The sequence below is a fragment of the Lepidochelys kempii genome, chromosome 4 (genome assembly GCF_965140285.1).
Source record: "Lepidochelys kempii isolate rLepKem1 chromosome 4, rLepKem1.hap1, whole genome shotgun sequence".
Taxonomy (NCBI): domain Eukaryota; kingdom Metazoa; phylum Chordata; order Testudines; family Cheloniidae; genus Lepidochelys; species Lepidochelys kempii.
The window spans coordinates 46,282,561-46,305,132 of NC_136383.1; the positions used below are offsets into that span (position 1 = coordinate 46,282,561).

At 40.8% G+C, this 22,572-nt stretch overlaps 1 protein-coding gene across 2 annotated transcripts in view; it reads left to right on the top strand.

The window, feature by feature from the left end:
* PCDH10 (protocadherin 10) overlaps positions 1-17,819 on the top strand; it is a 68,903-nt gene extending 51,084 nt beyond the window's left edge. For both annotated transcript variants that reach the window (XM_073341122.1, XM_073341126.1), the window contains one exon: positions 17,285-17,819. In XM_073341122.1, coding sequence (XP_073197223.1) covers positions 17,285-17,319 — 35 coding nt within the window. In that variant the 3' untranslated portion in view covers positions 17,320-17,819. The remainder of the gene's footprint in view (positions 1-17,284) is intronic.
* The last annotated feature ends 4,753 nt before the right edge of the window (positions 17,820-22,572 follow it).

The window sequence follows — 22,572 nt, forward strand, 5'->3', positions numbered from 1 at the left end:
TCTACATTACAGCAGTTTCCCTGAGTTGCCCTAAGGGCTGCAATACTCGCTGTTTAAAAGTCTCATACCTCCAGCCTTACCCCTGCATGCCCTCTGCATCAGGACTTTGTCAAGGGGTTTTTGAATAATAGCCTTATGTCTGTCTCCTCTGATACTGTGGTTAGGGGAGTCCTCCTCTGGGTGGATCTAGGGTTTTTAAGGCTGTTTAACTTGGCATACAAAGGCAAGAGAGCATTTGAAGATCTTACCAAAAAGACCAAATCTTCTGATGGTCTTGAGCCCTTCAAATGGCATAACTGACCACAGGAGTAACAACTCAAGGTAAATGAATCTTCTCATGGCCTAGAGACAGTTTACTGGCTCCTACATCACTCCTTCTCCCCGCTGCCATCATAGCAGTTGTGGTCAAGGGAAAAGGTGCATGGCTGGAGCGTCTCTATGCCCTACTGCAGTGTTTCCCAAACCTGGGTCGCTGCTTGTTCAAGGAAAGCTCGTGGTGGGCCGGGCCAGTTTGTTTACCTGCTGCGTCCACAGGTTCGGCCGATCGTGGCTCCCACTGGCTGTGGTTCACTACTGCAGGCCAATGGGGACTGCAGGAAGCGGTGGCCGGTATGTCCCTGGGCCCGTGCCACTTCCCGCAGACCCCATTCACCTGCAGCGGCGAACCACGGCCAGTGGGAGCCACAATCGGCTGAACCTGTGGACGCGGGAAGTAAACAAACCGGCCCGGCCCTCCAGGCGCTTTCCTGAACAAGTGGTGTCCCAAGTTTGGGAAACATTGACCTACTGTTACCTAGCTGACATATTGGTCTCTTGGGGCTCTTGGCAGCTGCCATAATTTGGAGTAATTGTCAGACTTCTCTCAGTTACACCAGGGATTCAGATTTCCACCCAGCTAGCCAAGGATCAAAGTATCATAAAGGACACTTTGCATCCCCACTCTTAAGCTGTATTATGCACTCTTTGGTCATAGCTGAGATCTGTGCCAAACTATGTATCTAAAAATAATGGCATGATTACTCAAGGAAGAAAAAAAAAAACAGATGACAAAAGGTATGCTATTCTGAAGAAAACAGAAATGATGAGCAAATATTTCAATATACTCTAAGAATGGTCAAAAATACTCAGTACAAACAATGACAGGTTTCAGAGTAGCAGCCGTATTAGTCTGTATCCGCAAAAAAAAAAAAAAAAGGAGTACTTGTGGCACCTTAGAGACTAACAACTTTATCTGAGCATATGCTTTCATGAGCTACAGCTCACTTTATCAGATGCATTCAGTGGAAAATACAGTGAGGAGATTTATATACATAGAGATTTATATACATATATATATATGTATATATACATATATACATTTATATACATAGAGAAACAATGGGTGTTACCATACACATTGTAAAAAGAGTGATCAGGTAAGGTGAGCTATTACCAGCAGGAGAGCGGGGGTGGGGGGGGACTTTTTGTAGTGATAATCAAGGTAGGCCATTTCCAGCTGTTGACAAGAACATCTGAGAAACAGTAGGGAGCGGGGGGATAAACATGGGGAAATAGTTTTACTTTGTGTAATGACCCATCTACTCCCAGTCTTTATTCAAGCCTAAGTTAATTGTATCCAGTTTGCAAATTAATTCCAATTCAGCAGTCTCTCACTGGAGTCTGTTTTTAAAGTTTTTTTTGTTGAAAAATTGACACTTTTAGGTCTGTAATCGAGTGACTAAAGAGATTGAAGTGTTCTAAGACTGGTTTTTGAATGTTATAATTCTTGATGTCTGATTTTGATGTCTAATTTTGATTCTTTTACGTAGAGACTGTCCAGTTTGGCCAATGTACATGGCAGAGGGGCATTGCTGGCACATGATGGCATACATCACATTGGTAGATGTGCAGGTGAATGAGCCTCTGATAGTGTGGCTGATGTGATTAGGCCCTATGATGGTGTCCCCTGAATAGATATGTGGACACAGTTGGCAACGGGCTTTGTTGCAAGGATAGGTTCCCGGTTCTGTTGTGTGGTGTGTGGTTGCTGGTGAGTATTTACTTGTTTACAGAGGGCTGTCTGTAAACAAGGACTGGCCTGTCTCCCAAGATCTGTGAGAGTGATGGGTCGTCCTTCAGGACAGGTTGTAGATCCTTGATGGTACGTTGGAGAGGTTTTAGTTGGGGGCTGAAGGTGATGGCTAGTGGCGTTCTGTTATTTTCTTTGTTGGGCCTGTCCTGTGGTAGGTAACTTCTGGGTACTCTTCTGGCTCTGTCAATCTGTTTCTTCACTTCAGCAGATGGGTATTGTAGTTGTAAGAATGCTTGATAGAAATCTTGTGGATGTTTGTCTCTGTCTGAAGGGTTGGAGCAAATGCAGTTGTATCATAGAGCTTGGCTACAGACAATGGATCATGTGGTGTGGTCTGGATGAAAGCTGGAGGCATGTAGGTAGGCATAGCGGTCAGTAGGTTTCCTGTATAGGGTGGTGTTTATGTGCCCATCGCTTATTAGCACCATAGTGTCCAGGAAGTGGATCTCTTGTGTTGACTGGTCCAAGCTGAGGTTAATGGTGGGATGGAAATTGTTGAAATCATGGTGGAATTCTTCAAGAGCTTCTTTTCCATGGGTCCAGATGATGAAGATGTCATCAATGTAGCGCAAGTAGAGTAGGAGCATTAGGGGACGAGAGCTGAGGAAGCGTTGTTCTAAGTCAGCCATAAAAATGTTGGCATACTTTGGCCACGCGGGTACCCATAGCAGTGCTGCTGATTTGAAGGTATACATTGTCCCCACATGTGAAATAGTTATGGGTGAGGACAAAGTCACAAAGTTCAGCCACCAGGTTTGTCGTGACATTATTGGGGATACTGTTCCTGACGGCTTGTAGTCCATCTTTGTGTGGAATGTTGGTGTAGAAGGCTTCTACACACATAGTGGCCCGGATGGTGTTTTCAGGAAGATCACTGATGGATTGTAGTTTCCTCAGTAAGTCAGTGATGTCCCGAAGATAGTTGGGAGTGCTGGTAGCATACGGCCTGAGGAGGGAGTCTACATAGCCAGACAGTCCTGCTGTCAGGGTGCCAATGCCTGAGATGATGGGGGTTCCAGGCTCCTCAGTACAAACAGTGTTAACTGCTATGTTATGGGGTATATAATCCATACAGGCAATGAAAGGGTTAATGTTGGCCTGAGCCACCAATTATGCTCCCTGAAGGGTGGAGCAGGCTTAATTGAAGATGAAGGCCAGCTGGGGAGGGGCTGGGTGTTGACTATAAACTACCTCAGGAGGCTAGCCCATGCACAGGTTTTACTGGGTACAGACCCAGAGATGACAGCAGGCTGTTTCCTGTGAGACTGCATTCTGGTCCCCCCACCCTGTGCACTCAGCCCATTTTTGGGCTGCCTCCCTTGGGGGTGAATTGTGGCCACAGAGTGAGCTATTTCTGAGGTAATTAAGATTAGTCCTAGTGCAAGCTGAAGAAGGGCTCCCCTCTCCCATATTTAGCTGTGAAAATCTCATTTGCAACCTGGACCCAAGAAACGTGGATTGGCTGGCTTCAAACACCCTTCTAAATGTCTTTTTGAGCTATGTTTTACTTGAAAGCATTTCATAATGTCTACAGATTTTCATGCCCAGAGCTGCCATCCAAGTCAATGGGAGCCATAGCTACTTAGTGTGTCTGAAAAGCAGACTTTTTTTTTTAACATGTAAAAGTCAGACCTAACTTCTACCACCATTGTAACACACAACGCCCATTCTCCTGCTTTTCCTTGGTCAACAAACATAGGATCAGTTTGCGAATATCTACTGGAGGCGTTAGCTTTTTCCCCTCTAACAGTTTGTTTATTGAGTCTAAAGAGAGTGTTTATTTCCAGATGGAAATTTACTCATGAGACAGTGTTGACACACCCTTGTTTGTATGGTGGGTACCTTTCAACTTACTCAAGACCACCTTCTGTATCTGTCAGCACTTCACTGGAAAACATCTTTCCTTGACTGCCTGTTACTCTTCAAGAGAGCTCTTTCTCTTTTGTTCATAAGCTGTGCACAGCATTGTTCTTCCTTTGTTAGATCACTTCCCCTTGAATTCACAATCTTTAATAAACACATCATCAACAAAATGCTTTCATCTATTCATTAAATTTTGTAATGCCACTAGAAATGACTTCTCTCCTTCTACATATCTAACAAACTTGTCAGCAAATCTGTTTACATCATTCTTAAGGCACGAGAGGTTTTTTCTTTGTTCTTTTCCCAGCTCAGTAACTTTTCATCAGATGACTTGCACTCTTTGTCATGAATATTTTTTAAACCATTCGCCATGACAATATACTTGATTCTACATATACCCTACACTCAGACAGCCCATCAACATCAGTGAAATTTTGAGCTATAGAATCTGTAGGATCAGTGGCTATATTATATTTAAAACATGTGTGGCTCCAAGTTGAATTGTCCTCTGGATTTTTAATCTCTCTTTAGTTTTACTATTTACTTTAAATTGCTTCTATGCTTTTCAACCCATACATAAAAATACATAAAGTCACTAGAACAGAAAGTTCCAGAATATAATAATAATAAAAATACAGTGCCACATATTGTAAGTGTATGAGGATTTTTGGGGGTGGATAATACCATAGTAATGTAATTGGACAGAATATGCATTTCACTCTCAACTGGTTTTAGACACTGGGTTATTATTTATCTCTATCTGTATTTCTTTAGCACCTAGGAGACCTGTCATGAATCAGGCCTCCATTGTGCTAGGCACTGTACAAACATTTCTAAAAAAGCTTCCATGTCCCAAAGAGCAAACAAAATCTAATGATATAATAAAAAAGGAGGGAACAGGTGGAGACAGAAAGGGGGGCACCAGGAAAGAATGAAACAGTAAGGGGAAGAGGGGCATCAGCCCACATGGAGCTAAAGCTCCATGACTCTAAAGAAATATACTGTGCTAGAAGGATGGCCAAATGCACATGGAAATGGATGGAGATTTGGGTTTACCTCCTAGCCAGACCTCATGTGACTGGGCAAGTCACTTAATCTACCACGTGCCTCTGTAAAGCGATCCCTATCTGTAAAGTGGGGATAATACTTTTCTGCCTCACAAACATATTGTGAGGATAAAAACCATTAATTAGCATGAAGGGCTCAGCTACTATGGTTAGGAGGACCATATAATAAATAATTAGATTGGGGAACATTGAGATCCCTATCCCACCCTCCATATATACAGGTCACAGTGAAATGGGTGCACACTGCTGTCCTTAGTAATCTCCAAAGTTGTGTAATCATATCCACTAGCTGACATGACCCACTGTGGCTTGCTCAGGGACTACGCACCCAGCTAACTCTTTAAGCTCTAACCGTGACAGTGAGGGTTACATCTACACTCATACCTACAGCTGTGATTCCCAGCTCTAACACACACACATACACTAGCTTGATGGGAGCTAGCGTGAGTATAAATAAAAGTGTAGCTGGGGTAGCGTGGGCAGCACAGGCACAGCTTATCCATGCCAAGTTCAAGCCCACCTGCACCCATAAGGGCTTACTCAGCACAGCTATGTGATGGCACTGCTGGCCATGATACCGCAGCGACACGAACATTTAGCTCAATGAGAGCTAGAGCAAGTATAGCATGACGATGTATGCAAGCTAGAAATCACACCCCTTCTTTGTAGTCTAGATGTAGCCTTAGAGTGAGGGTGAGATGCCATCTTTAGTGTTGAAATACTTAAAAACAAAAACAAACAAACAAAAAAACACCCAACCAACCCTTGCTGGTAACCATTATTTTAAAAGGATTCCCAACAGCATCTAGAATTTTAGATCAACAAGGCAAAAATCAAATAGTTACCATAGTTCATTATTAGCTTGGAACAAAACAGAGCAGTGATTATTCCTCTAATTGTCCTTAAAGTCATTATTACATATGCAAGTACAATTTTCTACTCTCCAGAGCCTTTCCCTCATTACACTGTGTGATTCACCAAATTACACTACCGTGATTAGTCCCTGAAACCAGTGTCCAAGTGGTATCAGGCAAGTACTGGGCTCCTTTTGCTGAGGTCAATTTAATTACATTGTGCATGACAGAAACCAGGCCAGTTGAGTATTGCCTTTGCCACCAGCAATTGACACCTGAGTGTTAATGAGCTGGTAATTAAGAGCTGGCACAGACAGGCACATTTAAGTGTTTAGGACTGGGATTACATATGTTGTAATGCTTCTGTGCTAAAAGCCAGTTCTCATTTTCTAGAATATACAACATTTTTGAAATATAAACATACTAAGGCAATTCCAAAAAAGAAGCAAGAAATGCTTATATAATACCAGGAATGAATGGTAGCTCTTTACACTTTATGAAAAACAACATCTCTTCTTACTTACTGAGCATTTGATTTTAATTTCCTTTAACCAACACGTTTGTTCAAATTTGGATTGATTATGTTCTGTTTTTTGTTTTCTTCAAGATTGTTTAAAGGAGCCCTTCTCCAGTAGCAGGGCTTTTGAGCTGTGCTCCGGCTCCACTCCAGCTCCAGGCAAAAACCTGCAGCTCCGCTGCTCCGTGCCTAAGCTCCGGGCTCCGCTCCAAAACCCTGTCCAGTAGTCCAGAGTCCCAGCCAATCTGTTTTGCTATTGTTAATCCAAAGTCTTTTCTCTCTGCATTCCCACAGCCATAGCTCCACTCCTCTACAGAATGATCAGACAGCTCCTTATCTCATACTATCCAAATCACAAGTTCTCCAAATCCTTGGTTTTGCTGTGAAAGGCAGTTCTAAGCTCCCACTCTGCCACTTGCAATGGCCAGAAAATGTCTGTCTCCTGGGAGCTGTGGCCACACCCCTGGGAGCAGTGTTGGGGTGGCTCGTGCCTCAGAAACTGCCCCCACAGGAGGGAATAGGCTGCTGGTTCTGGAGACTTGTAGAGAACTGGTAGAGTCCTCGTTACAGCTGCTAGCCTTCAAGCTGCTGTTCAGGGGACAAATGTGAGGAGTCTTTGTTTACTGTCTGTATATAATAATATACTCAGTTTGCATGTGTTTCTTACCTCAGAAAGACTGCCCTCCGTGGCCGCAATAGTTCAGACCCACTCAATTATGCATGCTCAAGCTGCCCCCTTTGGCCACCAGCTACAGAGGATACAGGCTGGGATTTTCTCAGGAGCCTAAGGGAAATTTGGGAGTTGGGTGCCTAAATCCTTTAAGCTACTTTGGAAACCCCAGATATAAGTCCTATTAGAACTTAAGGAGGGAAAGAGAGAGAAGATGGTCATGATTTTATTGTGATATTTGGTGTATTTCTTAATGTCCCAGCTCTTAGTATTCTGCATATATGTAAGAATCTCAGCTCATTTACATACACAACATACACAAAAAAGGAAGTTTCTAACTGTCAAACTGTCATCATTACAGAGAGAAGCCTGAGAACATGCCCCTAAAGTTTCAAAAGATGCTTTAAAAACAATCCCAAGCATATTTTTGTAAATCTCATGGTTTTGAGAGGGTTGACTATTTTTGAAGGCTTGGGGTTGGCAATACTACAAATCAATTTATTTTTTCCTGGGTGTCCCCTAGTTTCATGATAATATTTGTGACTACATTTTATGCAAGTCAACTGTTGGAATAACAGGACTTTGGTATTTCCAATGGGATCAGAACATCTGTAAAAGCAAGTTACTGTGAAGAAGTCTCAATAAATAAAATAAAGAATTACACATCTATTAGAAAAGAGCCTTTACCTCTTGCTCTAGTTGTTCCTTGATAATTCCTAAATAAGCAATAATGAAATAAACTACTCCTTCCACAACCAATAATACACTGGTAGAAAAATTAAAATCAAAACCAAAACCCACGCACTCTTTCTCAAAGTAGCAGTGTTATACACCAAAGGGGTGAACTAGTTCCAAAGCTGAGAGGACCTTGTACCAGCTACATTTTGACACAATACTGATACAGAGCAGTAGCTTAGACAATTTTCCAGTGCCTTTACAAACCCACAGATTGTTCACATCAGATGAAAAATGTATTAACTTTACTGAATCTTAGTTATGGGATTTACTTCTAATTTTCTTCTTTGGAAGAGTTTGCTTTTTCTATTGAACCTTCTGTAGGACAGATAGCCTTTTATATGCAGATTGGTATAATTATGCTTGGAAAATAGCTCTGAATTCCCAGTGGCTTAAACTGAGAACATGAAAGGGCAAATGTTATTATGAGCTGAAGGATATAGAAGTGGCACATTCATCAGTCCAAAATAAGATATAGAAATGAACAGCTCTTTACACAGTGATGTCAGTTTTTGACAGATTATTGAAGGATCTTTGCAGCCACAGAGACTGTCTTGGGTAACATGAAAACTCTGCATAGGGATATTCGTATCAGTTTGTATTTTTCTTTTTAATACTAAAAGGTGAGTAGATGTTAAGTAAAACAAGAGAAATATACCATGACAAAAGCTTTAACTCTCTTCCCTGAAGAATGACACCTGGCCCCTAGTGGTAAAACAGAAGGCGATCTGATGAAGGAATCATCTAGTCCAGCTGTCAAGCAAGGAATGGCACATCGAGAGTGGGCTTGCCATCTGGAGAAACAGATAGAGACTCCAGAGCCCAACCTCCATGTCCATTGAGATCCAGATGACAGACAACTGGCTCCTCAGTGCAGGAGGGGAGATGGTAGTTCTACTGACAGATGTGTCAAGTTTCTGCTTAATGCAGCCAGACTTTTCCTTATCACGTGGAAAGGGATAAAAGGAAAAAAAAGAGTAAATTCTTGTCTGTTTGAAACCAAAAAGTCAGGCATTATGGCTATTTGAATTAGCACAACTCAGTGTCATCATTCTTTTTTACAGAATTATTGCATGATAAATGGAAGAGCCAACTTAAAAGCATTTAAGGTAATCAAGTGAGGTTTAAACACCACTCATAAACCTGTCTGTGTAAATGTTCGCATAATGCATTGTTTTGTAATGTGAATGTATATATTTCAAAATATCTAACAGCATCTTAACTATAGAAATCCAACTCTCACCAAGTTAAAGAACATAAAGGTGAATTTCACACGTTTGACACATTTTTGCTCTGATATCCATTAGAAAAGCATGTGGAAATAGCCACATCACAGAGCAACAGGGTTACTCTAAATACAAAACATGTTCTGATGTAAATGTTAACCACATTTATTTATTGTAAGCTAGGTCTCTATGGGCAAAATTTGGAGTCTGTGTCTTACTAGCTGAGGTGCGAGGAGCAAGGTGTAAATGTCCCCATCTTAGAGTCCCTCAGATTCTAAATCTCTCCTGAATGTGTCCCCTTCTCTCTCTTCCATTCGCAGATACACTCAGCGGTGTGCAGTTGTTACACCTTCCCCTAGGGTGGTGCAGCATGCTTTCCTCTGTCAACCAGCCATCTCTGTTGTCCAGGGATAAGGAAAAAAGGGAGGTGGCAGTATAGCCACGTCCTTGCCTGCCCTCTTTAGGGTAGCGTGTGTCTCAGAGGACTCCACTAGAAAGGATTCAGAGTAGCAGTAGTGTTAGTCTGTATCCGCAAAAGAAAAGGAGGACTTGTGGCACCTTAGAGACTAACCAATTTATTTGAGCATAAGCTTTCGTGAGCTACAGCTCACTTCATCGGATGCCTGCAGTGGAAAATACAGTGGGGAGATTTTATATACACAGAGAACATGAAACAATGGGTGTTACCATATACACTGTAAGGAGAGTGATCAGGTAAGGTGAGCTATTACCAGCGGGGGGGGGGGGGGGACCTTTTGTAGTGATAATCAAGGTGGGCCATTTCCAGCAGTTGACAAGAACGTCTGAGAAACAGTGGGGGGGAGGGGGGATAAACATGGGGAAATAGTTTTACTTTGTGTAATGACCCATCCACTTCCAGTCTTTATTCAAGCCTAAATTAATTGTATCCAGTTTGCAAATTAATTCCAATTCATCAGTCTCTCATTGGAATCTGTTTTTGAAGTTTTTTTGTTGAAGAATTGCCACTTTTAGGTCTGTAATCGAGTGACTAAAGAGATTGAAGCGTTCTCCGACTGGTTTTTGAATGTTATAATTCCTGATGTCTGATTTGTGTCCATTTATTCTTTTATGTAGAGACTGTCCAGTTTGGCAGAGGGGCATTGCTGGCACATGATGGCATATATCACATTGGTATATATGCCATCATGTGCACAAGAATAAATGGACACAAATCAGACGTCAACTGCTGGAAATGGCCCACCTTGATTATCACTACAAAAAGTTCCCCCCTCCTGTTGGTAATATCACCTTACCTGATCATTCTGGTTACAGTGTGTATGGTAACACCCATTGTTTCATGTCCTCTGTGTATATAAAATCTCCCCATTGTATTTTCCACTGCATGCATCCGATGAAGTGTGCTGTAGCTCACAAAAGCTTATGCTCAAATAAATTTGTTAGTCTCTAAGGTGCCACAAGTACTCCTTTTCTTTTCACTAGAAAGGAGTCCCTGTGCTTGCAGGAGGATAGGGACTGCAGTTGTGATTAGTCCATGTGCAGGGGTCATGTGTTCTCTCTACTCAAAAATCTGTGAAAGATCTAACACTTTCCCAAACACTTTCACTATCTGCTTTCCTTTTCTCCTAAAACAATGCTCTCATCTTCCCTTCCCACTATTTACTATTACCTCTCCCTTGATGTGCCACTCACTCACCACAATCAATTGCCATTATTTGTTGAATTATCTGTGTAAGAGCCTCAGTCTAAGAAAGTGCTTAAACAGGTGCTTAATTTACAGCACATGAAGTTCCATTAACTTCAAAAGGACTGCTCCTGTGATGTATTGTGGGATCCAGGGCACAGTTAGGGGTCAGTATTGTCTTCCTTGCTCTTAGAAAGATAGATTGTGTCTCTATGGCAGAGTGCTGAAATGAGAGTGACAAAGAGGGGCAAATGGTGCATGTATATCTGGTCATTTTATGAACTTTTTCATGGCACAAAGATGCATAACAGTTGTGCTACTAATACTTTATTTAAAAGATTCATGCAAATTCCTCCATGAATGAAAATGTAGAGGGACCTTTTATGTGTAAAAACTTCTCATCTGTATTTTTAATAGTTACATTACGTGCATAAATCTTCAATTTTTATTTAAAACCTACTGTTTACAGAAATGTTCTCTTTTTTCCATTTGAATTTGCACAGAAAACATCTGCATTCTAAACATCTAAAATGTTTGTACATTTTTGTTTTATTTAAGACATTGGGTCCTACAAAGTATTAATGGATCTTGTCGTCCCCTCTCCAGCCCCTCCCCAAAAAAACACCTGTTCTGTTTGTATTTCAGTAGCACTCAGGGTAAGTCTACAGGACAATTAAAAACCTGTGGCTGGCCTGTGCCAGCTTACTGGGACTTGCAGGACTTGAAATAAGGGGCTGTTTACTTGCTGTATAGACGTTCAGGCTTGGGCTGGAGCCTGAGCTCTGGGACCATCCCCCCACATGGGTACCTGATTGCAGTGTAAATTTATCCTTAGAGGCCTCAAGTGATATCAGAAAACTATTGTGCGAAATGGTGTACAAACACTTTTAGCCCAGTGGTCGGAGCACTCACCTGGGAGTGGGAGACCCAGGTTTGATTTTTCCTTCTCTGGCAGACAGAGAGAAACAATTTGAACAGGGTTCTCCTGCCTCTGAGATAGATGCTCAAACCACTGACCTCTGAGATAATCTGACATGGGGCCCCCTCAGGGTCTTCTAGGGAAGTTATTCTACTGTGGCTACATGATGAAAGACTGATTGAAAGTTGGGGGCTGGACTCAGTATCTCCTCGCTGAGTAACCACTGAACTACAATCACAATCTCTGGCCCAAGGACTATTTAGGTATTTTATCCACAATGGAACAGTCATTGGACCAGAGGGAGTGAGAGAATGACTCTGAACTTCAGTGGTGAGGGCAACCAGCTAGGAGGTGGCAAATTCTGGGTTTTATCACTCTTTTATTATTTATCCACAATCAAACAGTTTCAACAAGAGAGATTGAAGAACTCCCCTTCTCAAGTGTCAGACGATCCCATAGTTCAGTGGTCTGGAGACCCTGGTTCAAATCCTTTCTCCAGTCACCCTCTTCCCCAGGAAAAAGAAGAATTGAATCTGTGTCTGCCACATCCTGAGTGCTTGACTCACTGGGCTGAGAGTTATGATGGCCTCCTTGTCTAGTCAGATTTTGAATGGGACTCAGTCTGCTAGGCAAGCTAAGAAGCTGCCTATCAAATCAGGTCCTGCACTTCACTCAGGCAGATGAATATCTTTCTTCCCCTAGTTTGTGTATTGCTCTGGGGCTTAGTCAGCAGATAGGCTGGGTGCCTAGAGGAAAGCAACAGTGTGTGTGCCCCAGTCTAAAACCTACGGAACTTTTAAGCAGAAAGCTAGGCACCTTGGAGGTTCTGCAGCAGCCAAGAAGGAGTTTTGTGAATCACAGTTGTACCACACATAGGGAGTTGAGGTGCCTAAATTGCTCTGTTAATTTCACCCTCAAACCCTAAATAGTAACATCCTGTCTCTTCACACAAGTTTCAAGAATAAAAGGAATGAAGGATTGTAACTGACAGACTTAGAGCTATGTAGCAGAGACATATTCTGGATCATTACTTTGGATACATTTCGCCTAAGGCTCTGAAGGAGGATTTTGACCTAAGTGCCATTTTTATCCAATAAACAGAAACCAGACTCCCTACTCTCCTTATTGATATTAGTCTAAAAATAGAGACATAATGAATAATTGAATATCTGTAATGAAAAAAAAAACTACTTTGGATGCAACACTTGCTGAATCTTGAAATTATTTATGTATATTGATGAGGTGTGGTTCCCCCCCCCAGGTTGACAACTGGCGTTTTACATGAGTAAGGATCTTGGGATCTGGCCCTGTAATTTTTATTATGAGTGGACCAAATCCAGAGGTTCTTTCTCCATTTTTGTTTAGTTTTTCCCCTCAGTCCTAAATCAGGATCATTTAAAATTTAATTTGACTTTAAATGGGAGCTGGGCACCTAATTTCAATTTGTGCTGTTGAAAATCACCTCCATACATCAGTGGACTTCATCTGATCTATGAGTGAGTAAAAACAGAGTAGAAATACAGTAAAACACTGAGGCTTTGGTTTGGGGACAGGGAGAAAAAATTATTATTTTGTTCTCTAAGTAATATTTTTGTTTACTATTTTCCATTGTGTCTTGGAGATTTTGTTAAGATTTTTGATAATTACAGGAATTTTAATAAATGGTGCATATTAAAAAAAACCCAGAAGTAAATATTTTATAAGGATTTTAAACAATATCTTTTTAAACACCTATAAAGTGTTTACGTTATTCCATAATTTTGCAGAGACAGACTTTGGGTATATGGGACTGAGATAATACATAATAGTACTGTTATGAACAGATAAAAGTGCTTCAGTGATCTATATGATTCATAGGAGAGTGCCACCAATATTTCTCTCTCTGTGATGGGGATGATTATTCCACACAGGTGATGAAAGGGTTAATGCCTACACTGCAATTAGACCCCCCCGCCCCCCGGTACCAGCTGACTTGGGATCCCAGAGCTTGGGCTAAAACACTGTTTAATTGCTCAGGCTTGGGCTGGAGCTCAGGATCTAGGACTCTGCAATGATGATGGGGTAGCCAGATTTGCACACAATATTCAAGATGTGGGCATATCACGGATTTATAGCGGTATTATGATATTTTCTGTCTTATTGTCTATCCCTTTCCTAATGGTTCCTAACATTCTGATAGCTTTTTTGACTGCTGCTACCATTGAGCAGATGTTTTCAGATTGATTGATTTATTTAATCACTGCGGCCTGATCCAACAAGGAATTTAAGACTATGCCTAATTTAATTTATATTGGCAGTCTTGATATAAATAGGATTACTTGTAGATTTAAAGTTAGACACCTGCTTAAGTACCTTGTTGAAGTGGGACCTATAGGCCCTAATATTTAGATTACTTATCCATAGCTAAATTCTAACTCTCCTTTCATCACCCTGTAATCCAAGATCCATAATTCATCACTCATTGCTACCAGTATATCACCCATGTAGTCCATTTCTCTTTATTTTGGCTTGCAAGAGAAAGTGTTATGGCTGTCTCCACTTCTGTGACTTGTAAGGCTTGGTTAGTGAAGGCTGACAACTGAAGAATAATCACTGGTTTCCAGCTTCATGCCTCATATCTATAAGGATGGCATGCTATATTTTGGGGTAAATCATGACCTTTTCTTTTAAATGTCCTTTGTGGTAACTAGGGGTCAAATTCTAGTCCTAATGAAGTCAGTGACAACACTTTGATTTCAATGGGATGAAGGTTTGGCCCTATGGTCTCTCCAGACCCAGGCTAATTGAGACATGTGCTTTCTCTCTTAAGAGAGACCAGTGATAAGAAAATAGCATGTGCTTATGCAGGAGAGATCTATGGCAAATAAAAATCAGAAGTTGAGCTTAGAGCTCATCTGAATTTCTCTCATGCATGAAAATATGACATTTTGGCCAAAAAGTTAGATTTGGGTAGCTGACATGGTACCTCCTGTTATTCTCCACAATGAGCCAGGTACCCTGGTCAGACTGCATCTCCTGTGAATGATGCATGACAGCCTCAGTCCCTTCCCTCCCCCTCCCCCCACCATGAGGGAAGGAAGGTGCTACTGTCACAGTTTCAGGGTAACTACACCTGTATTCCCCTTTTGTGGTCCCTTGAGGGTGCCCACTAAAAGGTTTCTGGCTGCTGGCTGTCACCTCTTGGGCAGAAACATGTGTCTCACTCTCTCCTGTCTGGAGGTTTTAAGGCTGCACAGTTCCGTGCCTATCTTGTGATATTCCCAGCAGCCAGACTGCCTACAAAGCCAGTGTTTCTGTTTTGCTGTCTCTTCAGCAGCTATGACCATTGTATTGCCAGCAGTTATAAGTTACCATACAGCTGCTTCTAAGCAAGCATTCTCATTCTAACAGTAAAAGCATTACAGAGGAAATATATTTAAACAATAATAAAACCTACACACATGTTAAAGGTGATCAGAGGTCACCCCCAGCTCCAATCTAGGGCTCTGGTAGATGTCAGTCCTTCAAAATCCACATTCCCCACCCCACTTGGTTAAGTTCATATCCATCTTGGATGCACAATCAGAACAAAGACTGGACAGATAAACTGTTTCTTTATACAAGATGGGTCTTTGATATTGACAGTGACATTTTCCTCAGGTCATACCAACAAAAGGCTGAGTTTTTTGTATAACAGAGGTGAGTAATTTGTATTAATTTCTCCCTAGGGATTCCCCAATAAATCCACTTAACACTTTTTATCCCAAAAGTACGACATGTTTTCAGTATAATCTCTTGAACTCCTAGGTCTTACATTAGTCACATCTCCCACCTAAAGGGGTTACATCCAATCCTGGCCGACAATAATACATGAAATTAATACAATGTCTTTTGGGGATATATTAGGAAATTGCCATATCTGTCATAGCTATGTCATGGGAGTTCCATAGCCGCAATGAATTCACATCCTTTGAGTCTCTGGACAGTACCATGTTCACCCACTTCCCAAGAACTGGCTGCATTGTTTACTCTGTTGAAATGCTGCTACTGGTTCTATGATAGTGGCAGCATGAAATTTACTCCTTCAGTGAAATTCTGAGGTTCCACAGATCCAAAGCTAGAAATTCTCATCTAACTTTCTATTGATCAGATGGGGGCAGCCCACAGATCATAGCAATGGCCTAATTCCTCCTAATGCATTCCCGAGCATGACATCATTTTTGGAGCGGTGTGAATGTATTGTACTATTTATATGGTGCTGCATATGTACTGACAGGAGGATCCCTCATCTATTCTGTCTATATTGCAGTGAAGCACAGCCTCTACCTAGAACTTCACCTGACTTCCTTATAGACTTAGAGAAACAGTACACAGCGAAAGTGGACTACAGTTCTATTATTCATATTCACCTTCTTCTCATGATCGTCTTCAGCTGTGCTTCAAGTATCACATGGACAGATCTGTACAGAAAGTCTTTCTGTAGTCCAGACATGCCATCTGAGTGCTTTAGAAGTCTTTCTGAATCTTCCTCTACTGGATCCTTCTCTCATGTTTTGTCATCTTTCTTTTAGAAGAAGAAACAAACTTTTAGTGCTTACTATTTCGCATTGAAAATGGCTTTTTTGGAAAAAAAAAAGACAAGAAGCAAATGTTCATGAAATACAAATTGCAGCTGAATCTTTAGAGCTAAAACAAATGGGTACATGCAATCTGTACCTTTATAAACAGTAAGCCCAGACAAGAAGTGGATGATTTAACTAAAATGTAGTTTGGAGTTCACTAATTATGTATGCATCTCACTAGATATTAAAGGAGACTGTCAATAACTAGTTACATGTGTAAAAAGAAAAGGAGTGCTTGTGGCACCTTAGAGACTAACAAATTTATTTGAGCATAAGCTTTCGTGAGTTACAGCCGAAAGCTTATGCTCAAATAAATTTGTTAGTCTCTAAGGTGCCACAAGTACTCCTTTTCTTTTTGCGAATACAAACTAACACGGCTGCTACTCTGAAACTAGTTACACGTGTGTGTCATTTTATCAAGAAATGTTATTTGCTTCTTCATTTAGAAATAATGTACAAAACAAATAGATCTAGTTTCTCTTTTTTTATGTGGTTGGCCCTGTAGTCCTAGTGAGGAGAGACCCTACTTATGGTCCTCTGTATCCTTGAAGTGTGCTTCCAGATCCCCACCTCTTACATATCCCCTTACAGCATTATGCCATCCTTTCCTAGGACTTTCAGGACCTCATTTTGTGCTGCCCCACATTTGGTATGGTCACTACAATGGTAGTGGCATGATTCATAACTGTGTTACTTCAGTTTTACTGTCGTGTAACAATTGACTTCAAAACTGGAGTGACAGTTGGAAATCATGCCTCTTAGGTACTGATTTTTTAAAAGTATTTATGTATTTGCAAGGCAGTGGCAAATAAGGCCTAATATTTGTAGTTCAATGTGGTTATCCAGCCACCTACTCACCCACTTGTACAGCCACTAACTTGCCATCTAATGACCCCAATTACTTTCAACATTCTGGGGTTTTGTGAGTAAGTCATGGAGTGTTCTTAAATATAACACTGGGATTCAAGACTCTTTGGCAAAGATAACTCTGAAATTAGTAATCTTAAGGTTACAGCTGCTTAATCACTTGTTTTTTCAGATGTTCTCTCCTCTCATTTTTTCATTCTTAATATTATTATTACACTTCTTTTTTTTCAGAGAGAAGACCAAGTTCCAGGACTGCAAAGTTCTAGGGCAAAGCATGTATCAGAAAGCTGAAAGAAACAGTGCCCCCTGCCATGTTGTACTGTCTCACAGAACATTCTGAAATTGTTTGATCAAAGTAACTGCACTTCAAAAGCAGTCTGCAATGCAACCTCTTCTTTAAAAAAGCAGCTGCTTGTAAAGCGGCTTCTATGTGGACTAAGTAAAAATGCCTAATCACTTTGAGAAATATGGCTTTCACTAAAATTACCTTGCCTGAAAAAAAGCCTTCCCCCACTAATTCAGAAGCTCAAACAGAAACTAAATGGCACTTCTAGAGAACTATACAAATGATTTAATAATTACAGCACTTTTATATCTTTTGACTGTTCACAGCATTCTGTTTTAGACTTGGGTTTTGAATGCTGTACCAAGGCTGCATGAAAACTTCCACTGTACACCATTATTTACAAAAAATGTATAACCATGCCTCTTTAATGGATGCTGGCTGCATGCATGACAAAAGGAACATTCACTCACTAAATCTAAATAAAATGGCATTTATCCAAGGACTTATTTTTGAAAATCTGTGCCATTGTGCCTAAAACCCGACCTGGAGTCTAAGAAGGCACTTTAGTCTCCATATCCATTCACTCCTTGCCTTCTCTGCTGAAATTGCTAACAAGGGAGCCAATTAGTGCCATGTATAGTATGAACACCACTATGCTAGAAAGTAGACTGCGACTGCTAAACCCATTTCATAATAGGTCACCAAACAGTGGTCAGACAATTATTTCCATCACTCCTTACTGGAGCCAGATTTGAACTAATGACCTAGAGGAGACATATGCTGCACTACTGATCCTCCAAGCCATTTTGTATGTCTTGAAATCATTATAAAATAGTTGAGTAAAAGGTTTGCTATGGAGAATGAGTGTCACCTACCCTAATTCAAATGTCAGTGTTAGGCTGGCTCAAATCTTCCCTGCACCTAGACTACCCTGTTTATCTAGTCCCCTGTAATAGCTTGCCTTTTCTTCCTGGATAGTTCACCAACAATTCAAGCTTAATAAAGCTAAAAAAGCTCATTATTTTAAAACTCTTTGCACCTCCTCCATTCCTTATTGCTGTTGACAGCACCATCATTCTCCCTGTCACCTGGCTGACAACCTGGAGATCATCTTTGACAGTAGTCCCGGTGGTGGCTCAATTCTCCTGCATGGTGAAAGAACTTGAACGTTAGCTCCACATAGCCAGTGACCCAGGAATTGTTATCCGTCCCCTTACCCAACCTCAAAATATACCTGTTTAGGGTAACAGGAATCCTGTAAAGCTGTGGTCAGCAGCACACAGGGATGTGGCTTTCCTGGGGCTCACTCTAGTCCCTAGTCCTTCCCACTTCTGGAGAGATGAACTGCATCAGTTTAGTAAATTTGGAGCCTCTAAAATCATTCACTGAATTTTAAGACTACCCAAAGTCAATACGACAACATAGAAATTTGCAATGGGTTAGTGGCCTTCACATAGGAACGTATACACCGATATGAATATTTTCAGTACGCAGAGTTTCTTTGTAGTTGTTCTGTTGAGAAGACAAATCAACTATGGTATTCACCCTCAAAACCAGGAGATGTCCCAAGATGTATACAGCTCCTGGGACACCACTAGGGGCCAAGAATATCCAAACAGCTTCTTGAGCAACTGCTCTTCCAGTTCCCATAGTATCCTGGTTCCTTCAGGAATCATGTTGCCATGCCATATCTGCCTATGGTTGCCTCAAATGGTCCAACAAGGCAAGGGAGATCACTGTATGAAAAGGCTACTAGCAGTAACTTGTGTTGCCTAGTTCATGGGGTTTTAGGAGATGTTGCTTTGAAAGCTTCCCCTTTTCCAAGCCTGTTCCTTGTGTCTGTCCACACCTCCATGGTGTACCTGTGGAAGGGTTTCTATGGTACTGGGAGAATAGCTGAGAATCTCCTGAAGCCAGTATGATCATCCTGATTTATTTCACATCCCCACACCTGGTGAAACCAAACTGATTTCTATGTACACACATTGGGAGATGGGGGAAGAGAGGTGGTTAACTATTGCTCCTGATCTTCATAAATAGTGCATTATAATTAGACACACCGGAGCATTAGGGGAAGGTCTAAACAAGATCACTACCCCGTAGATTGCTAACATTTCCCCTTCTTTCCCTTTCTCTTTTCCCTTTAGTTCATAAAACTGGGGTGGGGGGGGGAGGGAAAGGAGGAGTGAAGAAACGTATTTGGGTATTGATCCTGCTCTAAACCGGTAAATCTACAAGGAGTAATGGAGAAAGCACTTGCAGCATCTTTCTTTTCCTGGCTGGCATTTATATTTATTTTCACTGGGATGAGGTTCTGAAGGAAATGCAATTGCCTTCTGAGAAAGTTACTCAGTGCCCCTTGCATAGCTGAAAGAGCTATTTAAAGGTCAAAGGAGATCTTCTTTAACTGTTCTCCTGCCCATCCAAAATATTCTTTCTAAACAAGAATGAAAATTAAGTTACAAGGTATAAAGATTCATGAATGAACTTTATAAAAGCTCTTTAGTGCATTTGATTATGGTGAAAGGTGCCAGACTGACAGTTCTTGTAGAGACTCAAGCCAGCTATTTATCCATACAACATGTGCCGCATGCACACCATGCATTTACTACAGTGTCCTGCCAATGTGCCTGAACCCTGACTTCAAGGTGACTAGGGATGAGAAGGTAATACAATTTTTATATCATTGAATCTCTGAAGTATGTGCTGAGATTCACAAAAAATGGTTGACAGTCATTGTCAAAGGTAATTATTTCTGTGATATGAAAACATATCCACTAAAAACTGCACCTCTTTATTTCACATAGATAATTGAACTGCCATCAGTTTATAACATCTTTCTATTTGACCCAACTTAATTTTGACAAGTGATGTAAACAGTGAAAGGAGCAACATTTGTACCAGTGATTCCAGTCATCTAGTGTCAAGCAACATATTTTCACATGCATGTGTTTGGTCATTATTCATTGGAAACCCGTAACGGTCTCTGCCATGAGGAATTTACAGTCTAATTTAGACTATAAGCAACTTCTGAGTATAACAAACACATGAAGGGGATGGGGAGAAACGATGAGTAACAATGACCGCAAACATTTGGTTATCTAGACTGTGCACAGCAATATGATTGAGTCAACTAAATGGAAACTTATTTCCCTCTCAAATTCCATTGCATCATTTAGAAGTCCATAGACATCCTGTACACTTTCCTGTACTCTTTCTGCCCTGAATATTTGTTATTATATATTACTCAGCCTTTTGTTTTGATTAACAAACTTATATTTTTGTGCCATTTGAAGTATGATTTGGTTGAATATATAATTTTACATGTTTTGAGCCTGGTGTGTTTGCCAGTTTTAAAGATTATCAGTTTTTTATTTCACATGAATAGGATTTAAAAAAAAAGACTTTTCAGTTTTGAAAGTACATTAATTGCATACTCCAAACTAGAATGAAACTAGAATATAATATTATGGTGTCATTATATTGTAGGAAGTGTTACATAGTAGAAACAACAACAACAACAAAAATTCTTCTAAAGAATTTATCTTGAGGATTGTGTTGAATGTTAATATAGTTTAACAAATATTTCCCACAGCAAACAAATTGCATCACTTTTCAAAAAAGTTTTAATTATTTAATAAACAAAATTAAGTTAGCTCTTAACACAGAAGGGGGATGGGAATCACAAAGGAGGGATGATATTTAATGAACAAAAGTTGAATAATTATTAAACACCAGAAAAGGACCTATGTAGCTAGATTAAAGACAGGTGACCTTTTTAGAGTTTAGTTAACCTTTTGGTCATTTGAGAATCATCAAATATGAAGATAAAGGTCAGACTAGAGCTCAGACTTCATGCATTTTCTTTTCCCATCTAGGAATAAATGCCTCTTTGATCTGATCCCATTCCCATCACAATTGGCCAGAGTTCTGCTATTCAGTTCAAAGGGAGCAGGAGCAGCTCCATGTTTTCAAACATCTATTATTTCATCCATGTCATAAAGATAGCAATGTTAAAACTACAGTTCTCTTGTTCTGAATAACTGGCCTATAATCTGTAAATCTACAAGAAGATACCGTTAAAGTTTGTGAACTAGATTGGCTTGTAGAAAGAGGCAGAGCTGTATTCAAGTCAATGGAGTTATGCTGACTCATACCAAGTGAGCATCTGGCCTACTAATCTTCATTTAAAAAAAAAAAAAAGAAACAACCTGGCACCAAGAAACTCAAGGTCACACGATGTAAGGCTGTACACTGCCTGATTTAGAGGAGGAATCTGAATCCATATTTTTGTCCTCCCTGGTAAATGCCTTAATCTTTAGCCTACAGTTCTTACTCTTTTGGTCCCAATGAATATGTAGATATTTAAACAAAGTGGAGCAGCTTCAACAGGAGAGATTGAAAGCAACCCACCACAAAATAATCTATATGCTGGAAGCTAGGGCACTAGTTTTTCAGCGGGGAGATCAGAATTCAAGTCTTATTCCAGCATGGGGATTCAAACCTGCACCTCAGGCATGGGCCTAGCCACTGGGCTGAGTGTTATAAAGGGAACTCTTTCCTGGCTCAAAACAGATGATTCCAACTTGCTGACGAACTCCAAACATTTTTGAAAATGAACCAAATATTTTTTCTGACTTTATTTGATGACCTGAAAAAAAATAATTATCCCCCAGCTCTTCTCCTGCAACCCTTTGTGATGACTATGTTGTATCTGCTTTATGTACAAGTATGATGGGTTACGAGATTTGTGGTCCATTAAAATGTTCAGTTTCAGTTAGAAAAATCTGCCATTAGGAGCTAATCCTTGAGCTCAACTAGCAGAGCGGCAAGATGGGAAGACATGTATGACATGACATCACAGACAGCTGCAGCAGCACAGGAGCTAGCAAACAGAGCTGTAAACAGGGGAGTTTGAGTGGGAGTTTGAAAGGGGAGTTTGAAAGGGGAGTTTGTCTTGTGGTGCTTGTGTGGGGTTTGGTTTTGCTGTGGGTGGTGGTGTTTTGGTGTGGTTTGTGTTTCCCAGATTAACAGGATTTAGGTGGGAAGGCTATGACAGATTCAGAGGTGGCAGTGGGAGTGACCCATGTAGCAGATGACACAATGAAGATGACTGGATGTGGAAGCTGTGGTATGTACATGATCCTGGAGGGGGCACCTGGTAAGAGTTTTGTCTGCATGAAATGCCGTCTGATAGAGCTGATGGAGGAAAAGATCAGAGGTTTGGAGATGC